At 38.2% G+C, this 21,925-nt stretch overlaps 2 protein-coding genes across 2 annotated transcripts in view; one reads left to right on the top strand and one right to left on the bottom strand.

Annotated features, from left to right (window-relative positions):
* The window catches only part of LOC149252262 (SUMO-activating enzyme subunit 1B-1-like), a 138,215-nt gene extending 134,508 nt beyond the window's left edge, over positions 1 to 3,707 (bottom strand). Inside the window, exon 1 of the mRNA XM_089454111.1 lies at positions 3,428 to 3,707. The gene's annotated coding sequence lies outside the window, so the exon portion shown is untranslated. The remainder of the gene's footprint in view (positions 1 to 3,427) is intronic.
* Positions 3,708 to 15,844: 12,137 nt separating this feature from the next.
* On the top strand, positions 15,845 to 21,690 carry LOC149252261 (uncharacterized). Its single transcript, XM_089454110.1, has 4 exons — positions 15,845 to 16,455; positions 16,597 to 17,306; positions 17,486 to 17,631; positions 17,815 to 21,690. The coding sequence occupies exons 1-4, from the start codon at positions 15,845 to 15,847 to the stop codon at positions 21,688 to 21,690; spliced, it is 5,343 nt and encodes a 1,780-aa protein (XP_089310236.1).
* Positions 21,691 to 21,925: the final 235 nt, after the last annotated feature.

The raw sequence follows: 21,925 nt of genomic DNA, 5'->3' as shown, positions 1-21,925 counted from the left end.
ATCCAACAGCGAATCATACCCTCATCACTCTCTCTTACCTTCTTTGGCCTTAAAAGGTTGGGGAGATTGTCCATAGCTTCCAAGCGAGTTGAACTTTCTGGCTTCCAATGCCTCTATGGCATTGTTCTCCCATTTCCCCATACCCTATACAGTGTGAAGTGTCATTAGTCTTGGACCAATCTTGATTCTTTCTCTTGTTTCTTCTCTCTTTCCCTTTCTTTCAATTTCTCCAATTATTTAATGGGGAGGTTTGGTAGGCATTCCCCTTACTCTATCTTATTATTGTACCTTTTAACCAATCCTAGTGACTTTTTTGGCCATTTGTAAATAATTTTAGACGTGAGACTTGGTGTACTTCCTAGATCTTACAAATAAATGTTGATCAGTTATAGAAATATTAAACTTCCGATTTATTTTAGGCTATAAGCCAAATAATGCATTATCAATTTTCGTTTTACCTTAACTGATTTGATAAAATATGACACGAAGTTCACAGTACCATGATTCTGAGTGCTAAACTAATGCTATTGTAGTGTTTGAAATGGTTAGGGTTATTACTTAAATCAAACCTATTAACTTAGTTTTTTAGTTGACTTTAATAAATGCATAGCTAAGCTCATTTAGTTTGTCCTTATGTTTAACCTAGAGTTCGTTAGGTAGATTGACCATAAACTTGACTAACTTATGAAATTTATAGGGAAATATGCAAAAGCTTAACAGCAAAAGTGTGGACCACAAAATGTCCTATTACATGTCATAGATATGTGATGTCATTCTATTATCATATTGAACAGAAACAAATTCCTCACTCTAGAAACAGGGATGGACGGGGTTCACTATGGGCAGGAAACTAGGTATATGCATCTACATAAAACAATAGGACAGGGAAATGCAAAGAGAAGGTAACACCATAGGAAACAAGGAAGGAAATGGGAAAGGCAATTTCTGAGGGAAGTAGAAAGGAAGTTCTGTTATTAAAAAGCACATCAGCCTCCACTGGTGTGTATTTCTTTTATGATTCTACCTTGAATGTGGGGTACGTTATAGACAAAAACACATTAGTTCAGTGTGTTCTCAGCTGAAAACTGCCAGAAACTTCAAGCTTCTTCTCAATACACACTAGGTGCTTTCCAAATCATTACGGAAATGCTCTAGAAACGGTGTCCAAATCCAGGATGGTTTCCAAAGCCAGAAGTCCATCCTAAGGCTGCCAGAAACTGCTTCCTAGATTCATTGATTCATTTTGTAATTTATATTATCCATACTATCAATCTTCCTGATTTCATGTGCCAGGATTTCTTTGGGCATGTTTTATAATCACATCATAGCTTTGCATTTGCAGCTATGATCTATGTCATATAAGGCTATAAATACCCACTCAGTCAATTTGTAGTTACCAAGGATGTGGAAGGAGACTTCTCTTTCCAAAAGAGGTTCATAAGACAGGGACTTGTTATGACATTTTGCATTCATTCATTTATATTTACTTCACCTACAATTAATCTATTATGTTCAAGGCCCTTCGCTTAACTCCATGCATTCCATTCTTTCATATTAAGCACAATTCCAGTCCTTGCGTAACTTTGATTCATCCCATTATTTCATTATTCAATGCAAAGCCATGAGTGGTAACACGCACATCGTGGCATTCAGGCCATTTCCATGGAGCTGCCATTGTCAGGTTCACTTGGGAATTTTGACAAAGATTTTGAGGACTTGTTGGCAGGTATTGCAGAATATAGACCACTCTTAATTTCTACGACCACCTAATTGCTTGAAGATTCTATTCGAAACAGATATTCATGTTGGCCTTCCGAAAAATTGGCCTCCATTTGACCGTAATAGGATCATTGCTCTAATGTCGCAAATGAGGAAAAAGATGATCTACAGTTAACAATCATAGTATTCCTTGGATAGAATATATTTCAAAGTTTTTTGTTGATTGGCCAGAATTAAAGCATTTTCCAGCCAGAAAGTTAGAACACTTAAAATCAATGCAAGATAGGAATAGAAGTTAAAGTCAGGATCGAGATTTAATTCTAGAGGTGGCCTGTAACAATGCAAGTTTCAGAGGACTAGAAAAATGCAGTGAGATGATACAAAGTAATCAATAATAGGCCAACTCAGCCAAAAGTTGTTCAAACAGTCATAAAGGTATGTATGAAGTGGCAGAAACATGTTCCTCCTAGAACATTTCCGCAAAAATACAGATTTTATGCATTCACCCATTCTTTTCCTCTCTTGGTTATATTGCCTATAAAATAACTTTGTTTTCCACGCACTCGAACACTCTACTGGAAATTGACTGGATGCTACAACTCAATTTGCATTAAACCAAAACTAGGGCAATTTCATATGCATTTTTTATGTTTGACAGCCTTCTGGGATAATGTGGAGTCTAGACCCATGGAACTCGACTTAATTGACTATCAATACTCTCGGCCTTCTGCACTGTACACATTTACAGCTAAATATAGTTTTGGTACAACTTGATATGCTCATTTCTAATCAGGTTGAGCTTTGTTTTGCAATGAACAAGGTTTGGGATGGCAATTTCATCGGTTGCCCCCAAAGTATGGCATGCTATTTTTAACTTGACATACAGATTGGCCCTCCTAACTTTCATATCGGCAGCCTCACTCTCAACACAGGGGCAACCTCTCTCTCAGCACAGGACGAATACGAAGGCTAACAAAGTCGAGCATGAGATTTGAACTCTGAGTAACCTACAAAAGCAAATGCACTCGGAGAGCGAGCATTTGAAGCTAGGGCATCTGGATCTAGATCAGCAATAGCAACTGAAACCAATTCGGGAGATGAGTATATGCAACTAATTTCACCGAAACCCAAAGCCGAACATGGACATAAGGCAAATGGGATTCAAGAACTCCACGCTAACTGGACTTACAATTCCTGTCCGCATTGAATCTTTAGTGCATATAGAAGGGTGAAAATGGTAAAGCTGGAGTCAAGGCTTGGCTACGTTGGTGGCTCCCCAGCAGGGTGGTTTGGTTTTCCCCCATCCGCATTTAAGTTTCGTGAAGAAAACTGTGGGTCAATTTAGAATCTTTAACAGCTAAAGAGAGGAGGCATGGTCGGCCAAGAATAAATGCAGTGGAGGATTGTCCGCTTCTTATAGGCTCGAGGAACAGCTAAACACTTGACCAGCTAGTATTTATGCCATATAGTTCTATGATGCAAGCATAGTCTGAAAGTGGGACTGGCAAACTCCAGCAAACAAGGGTAGGAGATTGTAGCACTCTCCGCGTGGGTTTTAAGAGTTCTGCATCGACCTGTCAAAATTTATCCCATCCTACTGACCCAATATATCTGGGAATGGTTGGCATGGTCATGGTGTTACAGGAAAAGGAAACAATGAGAACCAAATAAAATAGAGAGGGAGAAGGTTGAAGGTTCTGATCCTTGCCTTATGGGTTTGCTGCTACTCCTGCTACTTGCTTTATTCTGACGCCTACCCACCTCCCTCCTTATTTCTTTGAGCTTTCATATGCCAATTCTCTACCTTGGAAGAGATACGTCTTTCGCAAGGAACACGAGCTGTCAAACTCTTCCCTCCATTTGTTTTCGTGGTTTACTTCATTATAACTACATACCTCATAAGTAGGCACGCGTCAAACTCTTCCCTCCATTTGTTTTCGTGGTCTCCTTCATTATAACTAACATACCTCATAAGTGGGCACGCCACATTGATTGAAGGAAAGTTTTCATAGTGTGAGAGTGAATTAGAACTGTGATGTAAATTCCCTCCGTTTGTTTTCGTGGTTTCCTCCATTATGACTACATACCTCCTGACGCCGCTTCAAATTTTTCATATTATGATGGTTAATTAAAACTGTAAGGTAAAATTGAAAAGATTAAATTTTTTTTCAGAGAGAAATCCTCATATGGCCGAAGGTAAAATTGAAAAGATTAAATTTGTTCATTTAGAGTTTTTATTTTCAACAAAAATGATGTTTTAGGTTTTTGTTTGTTTTTTAATTAATGATTAAAATGATAGTGTAAATTTAACAATGACTAAAGGAAGATTATTAATATCCCGTAAATTTTAATTAATAGTTTAAAATTAATATCTTGTAAATTTTATAATTTTAAGTAAATTAAAGGAGATAAATATATCATAAGATCATTTAAGTCGGATGTGATTGAATTTTAAAATATTTAGAAATGTTTTATTTTATTCTCAATTATTTGAGGAGGTTTGGAAATATTTTATATCTTTTAAGTATGGGAAATATGGTTACATAATATTAAAAACAAAAAATTATTTATTTGAAAAATATTACAAAATACAATTTAATTTTAAAGTACATTTAAATTCGAATTCAAGCTTCTGTGATCTATTTCATAATGTATAAAATATTTTTTAGAAGAAATCACATTGAAGATTTTACATTTAAATTTGTAAAATAAAAAGATTGTTAATTTTATTATATGTGACTATATTAATAATAATAATAATTTATTTGAAAATAAAAAATATGAATAAACTTAACAATAATAAAAAAATATAAGTTGATTTAAAGTAAATTGAGTTTTTGAATTAGAATAAAAAATAGAAAAGATTATTAAAATAATAATAAATATTTACTTTCCCTGAAAGGGGTGACTCTTGAGACAAATAGGGAGAGGGGTGGGTTGTCAACGTCCCACCTGGTTGAAGAACCTGGGGATGTGGCAACTTATCCCCAAGGTGTTTAATGTGCTTTGGTGGTCTGCAAGACCATATCGTTTATGAGATTTAATATGACAGAACATTGTCTTGAAGAGTGGAGGTGGTGGACGATGTGTGCAGTTTATGAGCCTACAACTTGTGTGGAAGAGGACGATAACAAGGCTTCCCCCATGGCAATTTTCATGCTCAACATTTTTGCTTATGGATTGTTACATGTCAGCCTACACAGTCTAGTGTGGGAAGGGAGGATGGTAGGTGAAGCTTTTCTACTCTACTAACGAGGGAATTGTGTTGGTTTGAGGCTTAAATGCATAGAAACAGAGGTAGTCCAATTGGATGTTTAGTTTAGAGCAGTGGCACTTTCCTTCAAATGCTTGAAAAAACACCAATCTGGGGGTAACTTCCTTTTGTTTCTCAACAATGGTTTTGGAATAGTATGTTTTTTCTATTTGCAGGTCTCTCTGCACTTACAATGCGCAAGGAAGACAAGAAGTGTTGTTGTTGTTTCGTGGTGTGAGGAGGTTCTAGTTTTTGGTCTCTTGGGTTGGTATTGAAGGTGAAAGCTCAAGCGCCTATGGTCATCTATACTCGTATGTCTATAATTCTCAATTGTTTTCTATCTACCTGAATTTGGGTTTATCGGTATTTACCTGGAGTGTGATTTTGTCTTACTTTGTGAAGCCTTATTGTAAGCCCCCCTTATGGTGTTGTTGGAAGAGTTGGACTGAATGGTGTTTAGAATTTTTTAGCTCTTGCTTTATTGTGTTGGATTATCTGAAGTCTTATCCTTATGGTGTTGTTAGAAGAGTTGGATTGAATGGTGTTTAGATTTTTCTAGCTATTTCTCTATTGTGTTGGCTTATCTAAAATCCTATTTGGATTACCCACCGCCTAAAAGCAATTGTCTTTGTAATTTTAGTGGTAGAGGGAGGGACATTGTTCTAGAAGTTATATGGGCGCGGGACGTGGGGAAATTCAAGAATCCCCCCATCTATTATGGTTCTCACGATGGGTTTTCAGTTCCTGGAGATTTGTTTTTCATGTTAGCACTCCGTAAATTTCTCCAAGTTGAGGAGAGAAATCCCAGAGGTAACCACAAACCACTTTTAGGCTAAGGTCTAGCCCCCCTAGCCTTGGAGAGGGCTCTCTCGCTATGTTCTTCTATCAAGCAATTGAATGACTTAAAGGGATTTTGGGTTTTAGGTTGGTTATGATAATCAGAGTGAAAAAAGTTTTTAAAATTGTGGCTACAAGGTGAAAGAGAGATTCCATTGGGCATGGAGTCAAAATAATATTTCAGTAACCAATCACAATCAATAAAGTAGTTTGAACTAGGGCGAGGTAGGCAGACTTCTGGATCTACAAAATTTGTTGTAGTATGGTTGAGATGAAATGAGAGTGAGGATCCATTAAATATAAAGCATGTATAAATGAATCTTATATCTAACTTTAGAAGAAAACACTGAAATTGTTTGACAAGCATGAGCAGGTTACCAATGTAAAATTTGCAGCATAATTTTCTTTCAAACAATTAAGAAGCAAAGGCACATGTGAAAACTAGAAGGGAAGACAAATCACAAAGAGAGGCACATCACCATTATGTCTGACACAAGAATCCTAGAACAAAACAGTCCATGTGTTGATGTACTGATCACTGCTTTAAAACTTTCTCCATTGTTTACAAAGTTTTCTCTTTTCACTCCTGAATTCCTTTTTTACATGTCTTTACATCATTAAATACAATAAGGAATTCGAAATTACCACTCTATGTGGTCGAATTCACTTCACAAAAGTAGAATAGTCTAGATGCAATGCATCTGCAGAAAAGTAGGAACTACCATATCAAAGTTATCACAATTTAGAAACATCATTGATTTAAAACTTAAAATAGTTTAGAAACATCATGTCTGGAAACTCAACTAAGCTAAATTATCCAACCAGCAAAATCACTTCTAGAAGGTCCCAAAATACAAATTTACAAAAATAACCATGACTGATAAACTTGCGCAACAAAGGGGACTGATATGTTTGTGCAGCAGAGGGGACCGAATTTCTAGAAAAATAGGGTTCAAAGACGAGCTCATATATCTTGAATCCTGACAGATTTTACAAAAACAAAGGAGGTTTTTGTAGATGGTTGTGTCCTTGAGAGAAACCTCTCTCAGTTTCCAAATATTCTTCTCCAGCTCTTCACAATTTGTGCAGAAATTGAAAGAGGTTTTCGTTCTTTGGCCTGTGCTTGGAAAAAACCTCTTTCAGTTTTCCAAAATTCAGCTCCATTTGGTCGGAAACAGCTTTTGAAAATGATGACATAAACAGTCATTTTAGCAGCAAATTCGCAGTGACTATTTGAACTCGACCTGCAACCTCTCCTTTGGCTTTCTCAATGATGTCTTTCACTTTCAACTTGCTCTAGAGCTCAAACCAGACTTTGGATGAGATAAAATGAGAGAAGTTTCAAACAATTTTGAATTTTTAAGCCGCCCAAAGCCCTCTCATGTCATGATGATGAAATTTGAAATCATGGAGGTATGAGAGATATAAACCACTAACAAACCCATGACATGACCCCTTCCACTCTAATAATGACCCCTCATGGACTATTGAACCTTTACAAATTCGACCTTTACAAATATTTTGACCTTTTTACACAAGGGACTCTTTAGACTATGACACATAGTGACTCATAGGCTAAAATTGACAAACAAACCTCCAAAATGAAATAGTAAGATAAGCAAACACTTTGATTCCTAGACTATAGGACCCTAACAAATTGCAGCCTCAATCCCTTCTTGTTACTTGGTTGTGTATGTTTCTGGTCCACTGGTATAGTAGTGTAATTTCGTTTTTCTAAGGGAATTCATGGTAAGTCTAGTTTACGATGGTGTCTTGCAGATTGAAGGAAGAGGTATGAGGTGATCATTGCACCACTCTCTCCTGTGCAGGCATGGATGGAAGCTTCTTTGAGTCATCCTCTGTCCAGAACAAGTCATCAATCTGAAATATATGTGGTGTGGCATGCTTCTAGTGGATTAGATCTTGCTTGTTGTCTTCATTATTTGTTTCAGACTCCAGAGCGACTATCTCTTGCCTTAATGCCACATCAGAGGGCGCAGGTAAAGAAGGGGGCAACATATTATCAAGAGAAAGCCCAAAGGGGGCATACCTATATGCATCATTGTTTAGAGTACTTCACTGGGCAATTCCAGGACCTGACACCAGGCCCTATTCAGGAAGAAATCACTAGAGTTGAGGGAGAAGAATCCACTCACAGAGCCCCCTCTCAGACATTGAGGTCTTGTTAGAATGGGTTGATTGGATCCCTAATACAAGGCACACCAGGGTCGTATTAACCAGTACATGCAAACGATATACCTTTATTGGCAGATGAAATTCATGTTGGGGTGAACATTGGTGGAACGACAAGAGCATAGGAAGGATGTCCTTCATTCATTGGAGTGCCTTCACCGTCATTTGAAATCGTGGATTGTAGACTAAACATAATAAAGTGACACCTTAGTATTCCCCCTTGTGCTTGGAACTGCTCATGAAAGCCCAAAGGAGCATGTACAGGTTGCAGTCTCAGATTCATATCCCTCAACATAGCTATCTCATGTCTATGTTTTGTGTATCTTATGTTAATAGTATTTCCATGAAATGTGTCTCGGGACATATTTCTAGTTATATTTAGAATTTTGTAGTGCCTTATTATTTTCAATTATCATTGTCCTCTCTACAGAGAGTAATTTTTTAACCATGGTCAGGTCTCCCTAATGAGAGACTGGCAAGACAAATCTCTCTTGATGTAATCACAATTTCACCTCACAAAAAAAATAGTAATAAAGATTTGCTTTTGATTAGGAGTTAAAAAATGTTTATTTAATTAGTTTGTCATAAGAAAAGTAATGAATATTTATTTATATTCATGAGTTATTAAGTAGAAATATTAATGGAAAAGTAATGAATACTTATTTATATTCATGAGTTATTAAGTAGAAATATTATTGTTTTTTATTAATTTGCAATGTACAAAAAAAAATATTACTCTATTCATAATTGGTTGTATTCCTAGGTACTTTAGGACCCATTATGAGAGACATTGTAAAATAATATAATTTAGGTGATAATGAACATTTTTACATGATAGATTTTTTTTATTATATATATGTACATGACAACATCTAAAAAACAAATCATTATAATTCCATCTTAAGCCTAGATTTCAAATCTATCAAGTACCAAGAAGAATAAAATGTCTTAAGGTGTGAATATTTTTTTATCATTTAATTCCATATCATGTATTAACTAGCCTAGATCCATCTCAAATCTATCACGCTTAGAGAGGGATCAAATCCCTAGAGATGCAAACCTTTTCTCAAGTTCTACACTCCAAAAAAAGAAAAATACAGGTAAATACCAATCAAATTTAACCACTAACTACTCTGGAAAGGTTTCTCGCTTTGGATAGGCCTCTGGATATGGTTCCGGTGGAGACTCTCAAAGGCAAGTGGCTTCGATTTTGGCAGCGGCGAGGTTTCCCATTATGTTTCGAGCAATTGCAACAATGGTAGAAGTTGTGTGTCTAGATAGGGTTCTGCAGTTGTTATATTTCAAAAGTATTTGTCGAATTTTTACTTATTCCACCATTATCTTATTGCAATTTTAAGAACAAGACATAATTATGGATATCACTTAATTTTTAAAATCTTCAAATTAATGAATGGCTAAGTTTGAAAAATTAATTATAAATTTGAAAAAACCATACATGATATATGTGTTTTCTTATAATTAAATATGTGTTTTTTAGTGTTAAATGGACGAGTGTCAAGTCTATGTTGAGCACAAATGGAATCACACATCACCCTCGTATTGGGCTGTAAAATGCACCTCTCAAGGCCATTATCATATTAAATGATTGAAAAATTACACTTTCAAGAAGGAAAACACATAAGAAGTATGATTTATATTTGTGTAGGGAGATAACAACTTCTTGCCTTGTCCCCAAACTAAATCAATTGTAATAATTATATTTATGTCAATAAGCATGTCTATTTTGGAATAGGGCTTCGAGAATTTTAATTTAATACCAATAATTATTAAGTGGGTGATAGGGATTTAACCTCCATAGAATCTTCTAGAATATTCTTATTAGTATACACAAATCAAACTCAAATATTTATTTCCAAAGTAGTTATGTCTTTGTTGTCATTTTAATTAAATTTATTAATTAAAAAATGTCATATGAAATGAGTTATGGTTTTTTGGGCATGTGGTATTATTAAGCATAAGGAAGTCTATTTACAAATTAATAATTTTCATAATAAAATGAGGATGAATCTCCATGGTTAAATAGCTTGTTATATATATATTTCGTTAATAATAATAACAATTATTTTTATGATGTCTTTAACTCTAAAATAAATCAAATATAATAATTATATTTAAAATGTATTTAACTTACTCCCTGATGGGGGTGGCAGAAGTAGAATTGGCATCTCGGGAGGTGGCCTACAGCTCCCCCCCACACGAAATTAATGTTGATTAAACTTGGTGAACACGCTTCGCTTGGCGCTCGTCTAAGGAAGGCTCTACAGAACCTTTGGAGTTTAATTGTCATGAATCTGGTCATGAGGCATCTTTATGGGAATTGGGAGATGAAGGATAGGTCTGTGGAGAAATGATTTTTTACAGGCACATTGCGGTGGCTACCGGCCTGAGCCATTCCTTGCGCTCTTATTGAAGATATTGACGGTCTATTAATTAATGTTGATTAAACTTGGTGAACACGCTTCACTTGGCGCTCGTCCAAGGAAGGCTCTACAGAACCTTTGGAGTTTAATTGTCATGAATTTGGTCATGAGGCATCTTTGTGGGAATTGGGAGATGAAGGATAGGTCTGTGGAGAAATTATTTTTTATAGGCACGTTGGGTGGCTACCAGCCTGAGCCATTCTTGCTCTCTGGCTAAAGATATCGACGGTTTTCTATGCTTGTAAGAAATTAGGTGATGTTGCGGCTCTGTGGGTGGAGCAAGGGGTAATCATTTAGGCCCCGGGAGCATGAAGCTTAAAGCGTCAAACAATAATCTTGTGCAAATAGTGAGGTTCGGGACTTTGGTGCTCTGTGTGAGTGTTGGCGAGTGTTGGGTCTTCGAGGTGATAGTTGCAGGAGTTGGCGATAACCTCTCTCCGAAGTTTGGTTGTCGACCATGGCCCAAGATGTTCTTACTTTCAGCAGTAAAGGTACATGCTTTCTATCAAATTTCCATTGCACTTTGGTTTGTGAATTGGGGGGTTTCTAGTGTGGCATTTGAAGAGTTTTGGGGCTTGGTCATACTAGCCAGTGGGGACAGCGACACCTTCATGTTGTTGCCTATATTTTCTTTATATCGATATTGGTCAAAGGAGGTTTAGTTTGGTGGGGGTGGGAAGATTTTGGCACCTTACTGTTAAGGGAAAAACCTAGTCGTGCTCGGTTGTTGGGGAGGAGAGTGTATCATGGTGTGTAGAGTCAAGCCACCAAGCTAATTGAGTGGGGAGCGGACGGTCCAACTAGCAGGGGGATTTGGGTGCACAGGGGGTTTCGACAGGCCTTCCTTCTTGTCAACTAGGACTTTGGGTTGCATTGGTCGTGTGGGCAAGGTGGTGGTCACTACGTGGAACAGTTGGACGAGGAGGAAGTGATAGATCAACAGCAGGTTGCTTCGTTGGGTCAGATTGACCTCCCACCGCCATTTGATGTTTTAGAAGCGCAACTCCGATAAGTGTCAACAACGGTGGAGCAACTGGCCCGTAACAAACATGATGATCACAATGAGCTCATTGCTTTGATGAACGACTTGCGGCACAATCAGTGACACGTGATGGATATGTTAGTCTCCCTTCAACGTGGGTAGAAGCAACTGGACAACTTCGAAGGGCGGTTGGCACATATGGAGGCTCATGTACATGAAGCTTTCCAGCAGCCATTTGGCCATGAGCCAGATGATGCGGCTCCTTGTAATTTTGTTGGTTAACGTTGTTGGTGGGTTATATTATGGTCCTTGGACGGTTCTGGTTTTTTGGGCAATCCAGGTTGGGTATCTGAGTTTTGAACAACTATTGTCAGTGTCTTTTTGTCATTACCACCTAACCAATAAGTCTAGTAGGAATGAGACCAGGGGCATTTTGAAAATATGCTTCTCACGATGTAATCTTTTCATGAATTAATAGATTTTGTCGATATACACACACACACACAATAGACTAACTATAATAATTATATTTATATTCTTTTGTGCATGCAAAAAGCCCACGATTCATTAAACATTCCACCCCAAACATCTTATAATCTCAGTTAGCCTTTCCTTAAAAATATATTTACATTGAGCCAATTTTTTAGATAAAACTATGTGAATGTTTCAAGTGAACACTCCACCCATCATCAGAAACCAGAGAATTGAATGATCACGAATGAGTGCTGAGGGAAAAGTGAATCAACAAATTGAAATAAAATCATATAATAAAAATAATTGTTAAGAGAAACAGTCAAGTCAACAAATTGAAATAACAAAGGAAATGAAAATTAAAAATGAAATATAAAGAATTAAAAAAATAATAATAAAAAAACAGAGAGAATACTAAGGTTGAGTGGAAAAATAAGGGAACCTAAGCGATAGACTAGAAATAATTAAGGAAAGAGACGAATTTCATTAAACAATCTAACTTTATCAGGGAATAAGAACGTCTAAATATGAAGGGATATGAATATTGATATTAAGATGAAGAGGAAAGAAAATAAATTAAGGTTATTATAAAAATGAATAGATATACTAAATTAGAAAAATATATAAATAAATTTAATTTAAAAGTAACGAATACATGGATAGAAGATAGGAGGGAGGGGAGGAATAATAACAAACAAGGAAATAAAATAAAATTAAGGACTAAAAGATAAAAAGAGAATAAAATATATAAGATGGAGCAAAGGAGACTGGGGAGCAAACTATTTAGTAAGATGGTGGATAACTCGCTGCTAAGAATGACTTAATTTCAAGTCATCTTCTCAATTAAAGTTGTGAGGGTGCTTGTCTATTTCAAGGGCCTCCTTAATGATTCTGGAATTGTAAAACGGAACAAGTTGAATACTCTATATAAATAATATGTGAAATAGAGAATCTATATAATAATTTTTAAATGTTATATAAATATGATTAAATTTCAAGTAAATTTATTTTAAAAGTACATAACGTGTTATTATAGTGTGAGGAATAACAGTGGTAATTCCAGATGATGTGGTTTTCCTTGAATAACAATGATGACTCGGTCTGCATTCGTGAATAGCAACCAATAATGATTATTCTCGCTATTGGTTAGAGAACTGAGTTATGATAGGTTTTCCCACTGATTAAAAAAGGTGTAGTCTAACAACAGAATAGCCTTTTCACAGGAATATACAATTTCAAGCAAGCTTGTGTTTTTGTTGTTGTTTAAAATACATTTTAAAATGCATAAATGGATTCAACATCCTCAAAAACCCTTGGAGCACTTGAATTCTACAAATTAAACAACTTAAAACTCAAGTTTTAAAAAAAAATTGCCGCATTTTGGTTAAAATTAACCAAAATAAATGTCTAGAAAAGATCATTTCGTATATTAGTTAGTTTATGTGATTAAAAAATGGCGTAGTCTAACTTATAAACGAAATAACTTTTTTCACTGGAATCTGGTGATACAATTTCAAGCAAGATTGTGATTTTTTTGTTGTTTAAAATACATTTTCTAATACATAAATGGATTCATCACCTTGGAAAACCTCTAGGACACTGGAATTGATAGATTAAACAACTTCAACTCGAGTTTTTAAAAATCTCTAAAATACCCTCAGAAAGGCCATTTCATCTATAAATTAGACTATGCCTTAAAAAATAATGTGAGGCATAGTAAATTTGATAAATGTTATTAAATGTTCTTTATAAAATTTGAACTGTATCACTAACTAATATAATTATTATGAAATTCATGTTGGTTTATGAGTTAAGTACTACATATTTAAATCTATAATTGAAATATAATAAATATGAGAAATTAATGAAATATTGTTTTTTTAAGATCTAGGTAGTAATGTTGGATGGAGAATGATTTGTTCAACTAGGGTTGGCCCGATAAAGTCTCAACATGTTTTTATCCCATACAGAAGCTCTCACTCTCAAACTCTCTCCCTGAAATTTAAACCAATAACATAATAAAACTTAACCTTACATAAACTAACTAATTTACGCATCATAAATAAACTAATAAAACATTCTTATACAAATAAGATTAAGATCTGTGTAACAATCTTAATGACCAAAAAAATGTTATATCAATAACATTTCTGCAACAATAATAATCACCATTATTTTTTACATTGATCTAAAAGGCTTCTTCTTTAGATGTGGCAAATTTGCCGAAACGACAAAAAATGGTCGGAATTTGACAAAAAATTCAAAAAATCTTGCAGTAGGAGTGTTTGAATTGTGTTTTTTTGGTGGAAATGAATTTCACACTATCAAACACTCCTTGGGGCACCCAAAATCTTGAAGTTCGACAATTGTAACCTAGCAAAATTGGTACCATAATTTTCAGGGCAAATTTGAAAATTGATTAGACTATAGAGATCTAAAATACAAACATTCTTATCCCATGGCACATGCTCACGGGAGTTTCAGTATTTCCCCCTGGTTATAATGACTATATAGTGGAAAGTCAATGTGTTGAGGGCACAATGTCCCTTTCTCACCTTGCTGTACAATAACCTTTCAAAATCTTGTGCCTCAAGCTCCCGATAAGGTTTGAAAATAGTTGTTGAACCCCGTAACATGAAGATCGTACATTGTAATAAAAAGCCAAAGTCAAGTAGAGCCTCTTTCAGGGCGTTTTCAGTGCAAAAGAGATTGAAATTTGCAAAGGTCCTCGTGCAGACTCAAATGCACCTGTGGCCCTAGAAAATTGCCTTGGAAATGAGAGCCGTTGAGAGCTTGTTTAACACACATCAACGTCATTCTGCATCAAGCAGTTTATATGCTCCATTCTCCATAGATCAATCTATGAAGTCTATCAAGGCGATAACGAGAAAAAGCTTTTGAGTCGTGTAACACTGACAGTACCTAATCTTGGGTGACTTTCTACGGAGAGAAAAGAGGTCGGGTTGAGGTTAGGAAATGTGCATTGGGATCGAAGAAACTAAACTGAAGGCCATAAATATTTTTTTATGGGTGTTGGAACTGTCTTTGCTTTCAGCAAATTTTGGAGCATTTTTAGGTGGAAAGTCTCGAATATGGGAAATAAAAGGATATCTGCTGCATAGATCCGAAGGCAGGGAATTATTTAGTAAAATATGCAGGGGATTCAAAGTTTTCAGAGCAAAACGAGAAAATCTAAAGAAAATACAGTCTATTCACTAAAGCAAGTTCATCATGCACCTTGTTGACGATGGGGAATTATTTAGTAAGATAAGCAGACGATTCAGAGTTTTCTGAACCAAAAATTGAGGAAGATTGCTGCAAAGAAAGTATGTTTATCACGTACTGTTTTGACAAAAAATATTTCTGGATAAAAAAAGTTGTTTCCTGGATTCCTTCACTGCAAATCAAGCGATGGCCATTCCAATCTTCCTTTCATCATCAAAGCTATGGCTACTCTTTGGAGCTTGCTTCTGACTGATGCAGATGAAGGGAACCCTGTGTACGTGAAGGGAGTAGCTTTATTAGTTTCAGAATGCCCTTGGCAGCTTCGTCATATTCAAACTGATCACAAGTCCCCGCCCTGAATATGAAACGCGGCACCGACTTTGGAGCTTTCCAAGGGCATAGTGAATTTTTTTAATTTAAAAAAAAAAAAAATTCCTCTCCGTGTGGTAACATCGTTAGGTGTTAATTTTTCAAAGTGTTCTATGCTGATATACTTAAAACAATTTCATTTAATATTATTCACTCTAGTAAATTATAGATATAATGACACTAACATAAAGATAATGGGCTCTGAGGTGAACTAGGGTTTCTGCACACAGACGGAGGGTTTCTGCAACCCCTGCCACGGCAGGCTTGACTGGCTCACATCAGTACTGAAGGAATCAGAGCAGTCTGGAGGTCTTCGTAACCCAGACATAAGCGAGAAGGAAAATGCAGCCCCCTATGGGGGAGGGCGATGCGCCTCCCCCACAAAAAGACAGCCAATCGCAGCAGATCGCAGACATTGACAAAGAGAAACGACAAAATGACAGCAATACGGACAGTAGTTTGCAACAGAACAATGACCCAGAGCAAAAAGAAGCGAATAAAGCAAGTTCTTCCACATGCAGGCCGGTGGCTACTCACAGGCCAAAAGTGGAATTTCCCAGTCACCGAATCAATGCCAGAATACAATTTATGAGAGATCATGCGCTGATTGGCAAATTTATTGGAATCTGGCCAACTGAGAAAGCATTAAGAAGCTGGATAGCTACCAAATGGAAGCCAAAGGGACACATCAACCTACATTTAGGCCCAAAGGGGTTTTTCACTGCCGTCTTTAACTGCCTGGAAGATCGCAACAGGATTCTGGAGGGGGGTCCTTATTTCTTCAATTCTGCAGGACTATATCTCAAAGGATGGGTTGAACGATTCAATCCAGACAAGGAAGACCTCAGTTATGCTCCCGTATGGATAAGGCTGTACTCGCTTCCTTGGGAATACTGGGAAGAAAACTCCCTACAGGAGATCGGAAATGCTCTGGGCGAATTCATCAAGGTAGCAGAGGAAACAAAGTTATGTAGATACACATCTTATGCCCGGATCTGCGTATATATGGATCTCAAACAAGCCCTGCCGGACACGGTAAGTCTCTTCCATGAAGATGTTGAATGGATTCAGTTAATAGACTATGAACATGTTCCATTTAGATGCAGGAAATGCCATAATCTCGGACACCTATTCAGAGATTGTCCTCTGAACAAGAAACCCCCTCCTCAAATGAGCTCAGATAACCAGGCGCCTGATGGTTTCACCAAAGTGGTAAATCGCAGAAGAGGGAACAAAAAAGCGACAGCCAATCCTAAGGCAGATCAGGTCAACACAGCAATACCCTCAACGAGTAACAGTTTTGAGGCTCTGGTCAGTAATGATACGCAAGATCCTGATAATGGGCCGCAAAAGGATAAGGAATCCAACAAAGTGCAGACGGAAGGAACTTCACAGCAACCAGGGGATATCTTACTCAACAAATCAACCCCTCACTCCCAAACCAAAACTCAGGCCTGGCATATTCAAGGAATGGAAGTGGATAATCCTGAACCAAGCGCCAAGACGCTGAAGGAAAGAGAGGAAGCATCGCAAGATCCCCAGATCATGGAGGAAGATCCTGAGAATATTGACATTGGCGAACTGGATATTCTAGGACTCGAGCTAGCCTGCAAGACTGGTAACTTTGACAAAATACCGGATCGGCAAGTGGATAAACTGGTAGAGGTCTTAAATCGTGCACACAAGAAACACTCTCTAGGTGTCCAGATTGGTAGTCAATGGGATGGTAAATTCATAACAAAAGACAGTAAGAAGCGAGGACGAAAAACAACCCTCGAAAGAACCATCAAGATCGGCGAAGTGCTAGTTGAGTCAGGTAGGTACGCCAAGCTGACCAAATATTTCAATATCAACCCCAATCCTTCTCAATGAAGTTGATATCGTGGAACATAAGGGGGCTCAACAGCCCTAGGAAAGGCAGACTATTAAAAAATATGCTTATGCAGGAAAAACCAAACATACTTTTTTTGCAAGAAACTAAATGTAACATGACAGTTTTGGAAAAAATAGCAGCGAAAGCCTGGCCAGGAGGGCTAGTAACAGTTGTTGATGCTCAAGGCGCATCGGGAGGATTAGCAATCCTTTGGGATGCTAGAGTAATTCAACTCGACAACATACATGCAAATAAGAACTTCATTCAGGCAATATTTCACTTAATTGGCACCAACATTCATGGGCATATAACCAATGTATATTTCCCTCAGGAAACCAATCACAAAGCTGAAATCATGGGCATCCTATCGGTTCTTAACTCAAACAGGCTATACCCGCTCTGGATATCTGGAGGAGATTTTAACATGATAGCAAGAATGGAGGAAAAGCAGGGAGGCAGAAGCAGCAGGAACAGAGATGGGAACCTGCTAAAAGACTTCATTCATAACAACTGGCTGGTAGATCTTCCTTCCAACAATGGCATGTTCACCTGGAACAACAAAAGAGAAGGATTGCAACAAATAGCTTCGCGTCTAGACAGATTTCTAATATCTGATAATGCAATTCACCTGGGAGGGGAATTCACTGCATCCATCCTGCCTGTTTCAGGTTCAGATCACTGGCCTATAGCTCTCCAATGGAACCGGCCAGGCAACAACATTAAGCGCCCTTTTCGGTTTGAGGCCTTTTGGTTAACTCATCTGGACTTCCAGGAATTTGTTCGATCAACTTGGCTCAAATTCAACCCCACTAGTGGTACAAAAATGTCTATATTCCAGCAGAAACTAAAACACCTCAAAGGCGAAATCAAACACTGGAACCACACCACTTTTGGCAACATCTTCAAAGCTCAAGCCGCTCTTAATCATGAAATGAAAATTGTTCAGCAAAGGATCATCATCGAAGGACGCTCCGAGGAACTTGCTAAGCAGGAACAAGCTATTGAAACCCAACTTCTAGATAGAGCACAACAGGAGGAAACCCTTTGGAGGCAGAAATCGCGGATCAGATGGCTCAAGGATGGAGAAAAGAATACAAAATTCTTTCATAAAACCACAGTGCAGCGCAGAATGAATAATTTCATTTCCCACATCAAAAATGAGCAGGGAGATAGAATTGAGACGCATGAAGGCATTGAAGATGAGTTTCTTAGATATTTTAAGAAAGCTCACCAAGAACCCAGTATAGACAGAATGCCTGCTATAGATAAAATTCTGCGGAACATCCCCAAATTAATCACAGAGGAGCATAATCTTCTCCTTCTCAAGCCCACAAATTTGCAGGAAGTTGAAAACGTTGTTCATCAATTGAAAACAGGGAAAGCGCCGGGTCCGGATGGATTCACTTCCGATTTTTTTCATAACTTTTGGGATCTTATCAAAATGGAGGTTTGGCAAGTGGTTGAGGAATCACGCACTTTACGATGGATGTACCCAGGGCTGAATGCCACCTTCATCGCTTTAGTGCCCAAGGCAGAGGAATCCAGCACGCCAGACAAGTACAGACCGATCGCTCTCTGCAACATCATCTACAAAATCGTCTCAAAAGTGATTGCTACCAGACTCAAGCCGCTGCTCCCTCTCATTATATCGCCTGAGCAATCTGGTTATGTAGAAGGCCGGCAGATTACGGATGGTATTATTTTAACTCATGAAATAATCCATTCTTTGAAGCAAACCAAAAAACCAGGTATGCTGCTAAAAATTGATTTGTCCAAAGCTTTTGATAGTATAAGCTGGGTTTACATTCAGAAAATTCTTAATGCCTTTGGCTTTGCCCCGTCCTGGGTCAGATGGATTCTCAATCTTCTGTCTTCCTCATTCTTTTCTGTGCTTATCAATGGCATCCCTTCGGCTACGTTTCGCCCCTCTAGAGGTATCAGGCAGGGGGATCCCCTTTCACCCTTTCTCTTTGTCATCATGGCAGAAGGACTTGGTAGAAGTCTGAATTCCGCTCTGGTTTCCCACCGTCTCAAAGGCCTTTCTTTCAGCAATTCTCCTTCCTTTTCCCACCAGCAATTTGTGGACGATAACATGCTATTTGGTCATCCCTCGGTCCAAGAAGCTCGCCTTCTCAAAGCCATTCTCTCAAACTTCTCGGATGCTTCAGGTGCCCTTATTAATCGTGTCAAATCTCAAATCTTCTTCTTTAACACCCCTGCTCCTACTCAAAAAGCCATTGCCCGTATTCTTGGTTTTACCATTGCTTACCTTCCCTCCAAATACCTTGGAGCTCCTTTAATAGCCTCAGCCCTCAAACACTCCTCTTGGAGAGACCTGTTAGAAAAGCTCGAAGCTAGGCTCTTCCTCTGGACTCATAGAGCACTTAATATGGCCAGCAGACTGGTCCTCATAAAGGCGGTTCTCCATTCCATGCCCTTGTATCTTTTCTCTATTCTTGCTGCGCCTAAATGGGTTCTCAAGGAGATAAAGAATCTCCAACGCAACTTCTTATGGGGCAGTTCAGGCCCTAACCGAAAATGGGCTCTGGTTAAGTGGGACAATGTTTGCCTTCCTAAGAAGGCAGGGGGTATTGGGCTAAGAGATCCAGAGCACAGTAATAAGGCAATGGGAGCTAAAATATGGTGGAGATGGCTTGCATATCCTAACACCCCATGGGCCTCCCTTTGGACAGCAAAATATGCAAGTAATAGCCCTATTGAAGAAAGAATTCGAATGTCAGAAGTCAGCACTGGGTCGGTAGTTTGGAATTCGGCCATTCAACATAGGGATCTTATACAACAGCATAGTTTCTGGGAGGTTAAAAGCGGAAACAGGGCAAGATTCTGGGATGACTCCTGGCAGCAGCTCCCAAAGTTAAAGGACACCCTCCCTAACCTTCCTGTGCCAGTGCAAGGTATAAATCAGTCAGCAAAGGTCAATCAGTTCTGGATCCCCTCTTCCACACAGAGATATAGAAAATGGCAGGAGGCTAACCAAATCATAATGAATGGCTCTGAGCAAAATCAGCTCTCTCTCTCCTTAGAATTACAAAAAAGGCAAATTCTCATCTCAGAAGGAGCGGATATACTAAGATGGGGATATGAAGAGAGAGGTACTTTCACTACAAGGGAAGCATATAAAATTATGATTAAAGATAGGATAATCAAGGACACATTATGGGAGAAACTCTGGCATTCCTCAAACTGGCCGAAGGTGTCTACTTTTTTATGGCTTCTATGTCACAATAAAATTCTTACCTGGGATAACCTTAGAAAAAGGAGCTTCTCTGGCCCATCTATTTGTCTCAATTGCAAGCAAGAAGAAGAATCAGCCATACATCTAATGCAAACCTGTCATTTAGGACGGAAGCTGTGGGAAAAGGTTACCTTCCGCTGCCAAAAAGAAGGTAGAGTGCAAGGGGATATCAGAGCAACTATTCGCAATTGGAGTCACAAGCCCTATCAAAGCAAGCTCCTCAACACTCTTTGGCAGCTGATTCCTGGTCTACTGATGTGGAATATCTGGAAGGAGCGCAACAGAAGAATTTTTAAGGATCAATCCATGTCAATCGAGCAGATATGGACCAAAGTTCATCAGAACATCAAGGAGTCTTTATCTATTAAAGTCTGGTCCCCAGAAGATTTTCCTTCAGCTCAGCAGGAACAATCAGTCTGGGACAATTGGCAAATACATCTAAATCAACAGCCTACCCCTAAAAACAATCCTACCAAGAAGCAACAAAAGACTGCACAATGGACTCCGCCGCCCAGCAACATGTATCAGCTCAACTTCGATGGAGCTTCAAAAGGCAATCCCGGAAAAGCAGGTTATGGGGGAGTCTTCAGGGATCATCTTGGCACTCCTCAACTCATCTTTCTCGGCTCAATAGGCTGGGATACTAACAACTCAGCAGAATTGGAAGGACTATGGCAAGGTTTAACCCTGGCTCAGGACAACAGTTTCTTTCCACTCATCATAGAAGGGGACTCGCAAATTATCATAAATATGGTCACAAAACTAATGCAGGGATCCCCTATACATAAGGTCAGCAACAGCTGGAGGATGGCTCACAGACTTGAGCTAATAGACAGATGGCTATCACAACATCAAGCAATCTCTTTCAAGCATACCAAGCGGGAGGGAAATAAGCTTGCAGATTTTCTTGCTAATATCGGAGTGGAAATGGGGGTAGATCTCTATGCAGGCTCATTATCCAGCATAGCCATCGAAGCCCAACTCTCTGAATTCCAGAATATAGTCAAGGATGATATGCTTCAGGAGCATGAAACTCACCCGGATGCGGGTGACAACACGACACATTTATGAGGTCTTGGATAATTAAGGCACCTGGCCTCGCACCTGACTGGAGGACTCAGAAAGTAGATCTCATGGTATGCGAATTTATTTGGAGGATAAGTGGAATGATGGTCGCTCAGTTAGCCATTAATGAGCGCATGGAACGAGAGCTCAAGCTCAATGCTTTATACATGGAACGGTTTATGGTTCATCCCATTGCTTCTGGTTCTTTTTTCCTCCACCAGCTTGTATTTCCGCATCCCTG

This window comes from Pinus tabuliformis, chromosome 7 (genome assembly GCF_031772625.1).
Source record: "Pinus tabuliformis cultivar Carrire ecotype Pingquan chromosome 7, CPIR1, whole genome shotgun sequence".
NCBI lineage: Eukaryota > Viridiplantae > Streptophyta > Pinopsida > Pinales > Pinaceae > Pinus > Pinus tabuliformis.
The sequence above is the reverse complement of the archived record's forward strand: the minus strand, read 5'-3'. Positions and strand labels throughout refer to the sequence as shown.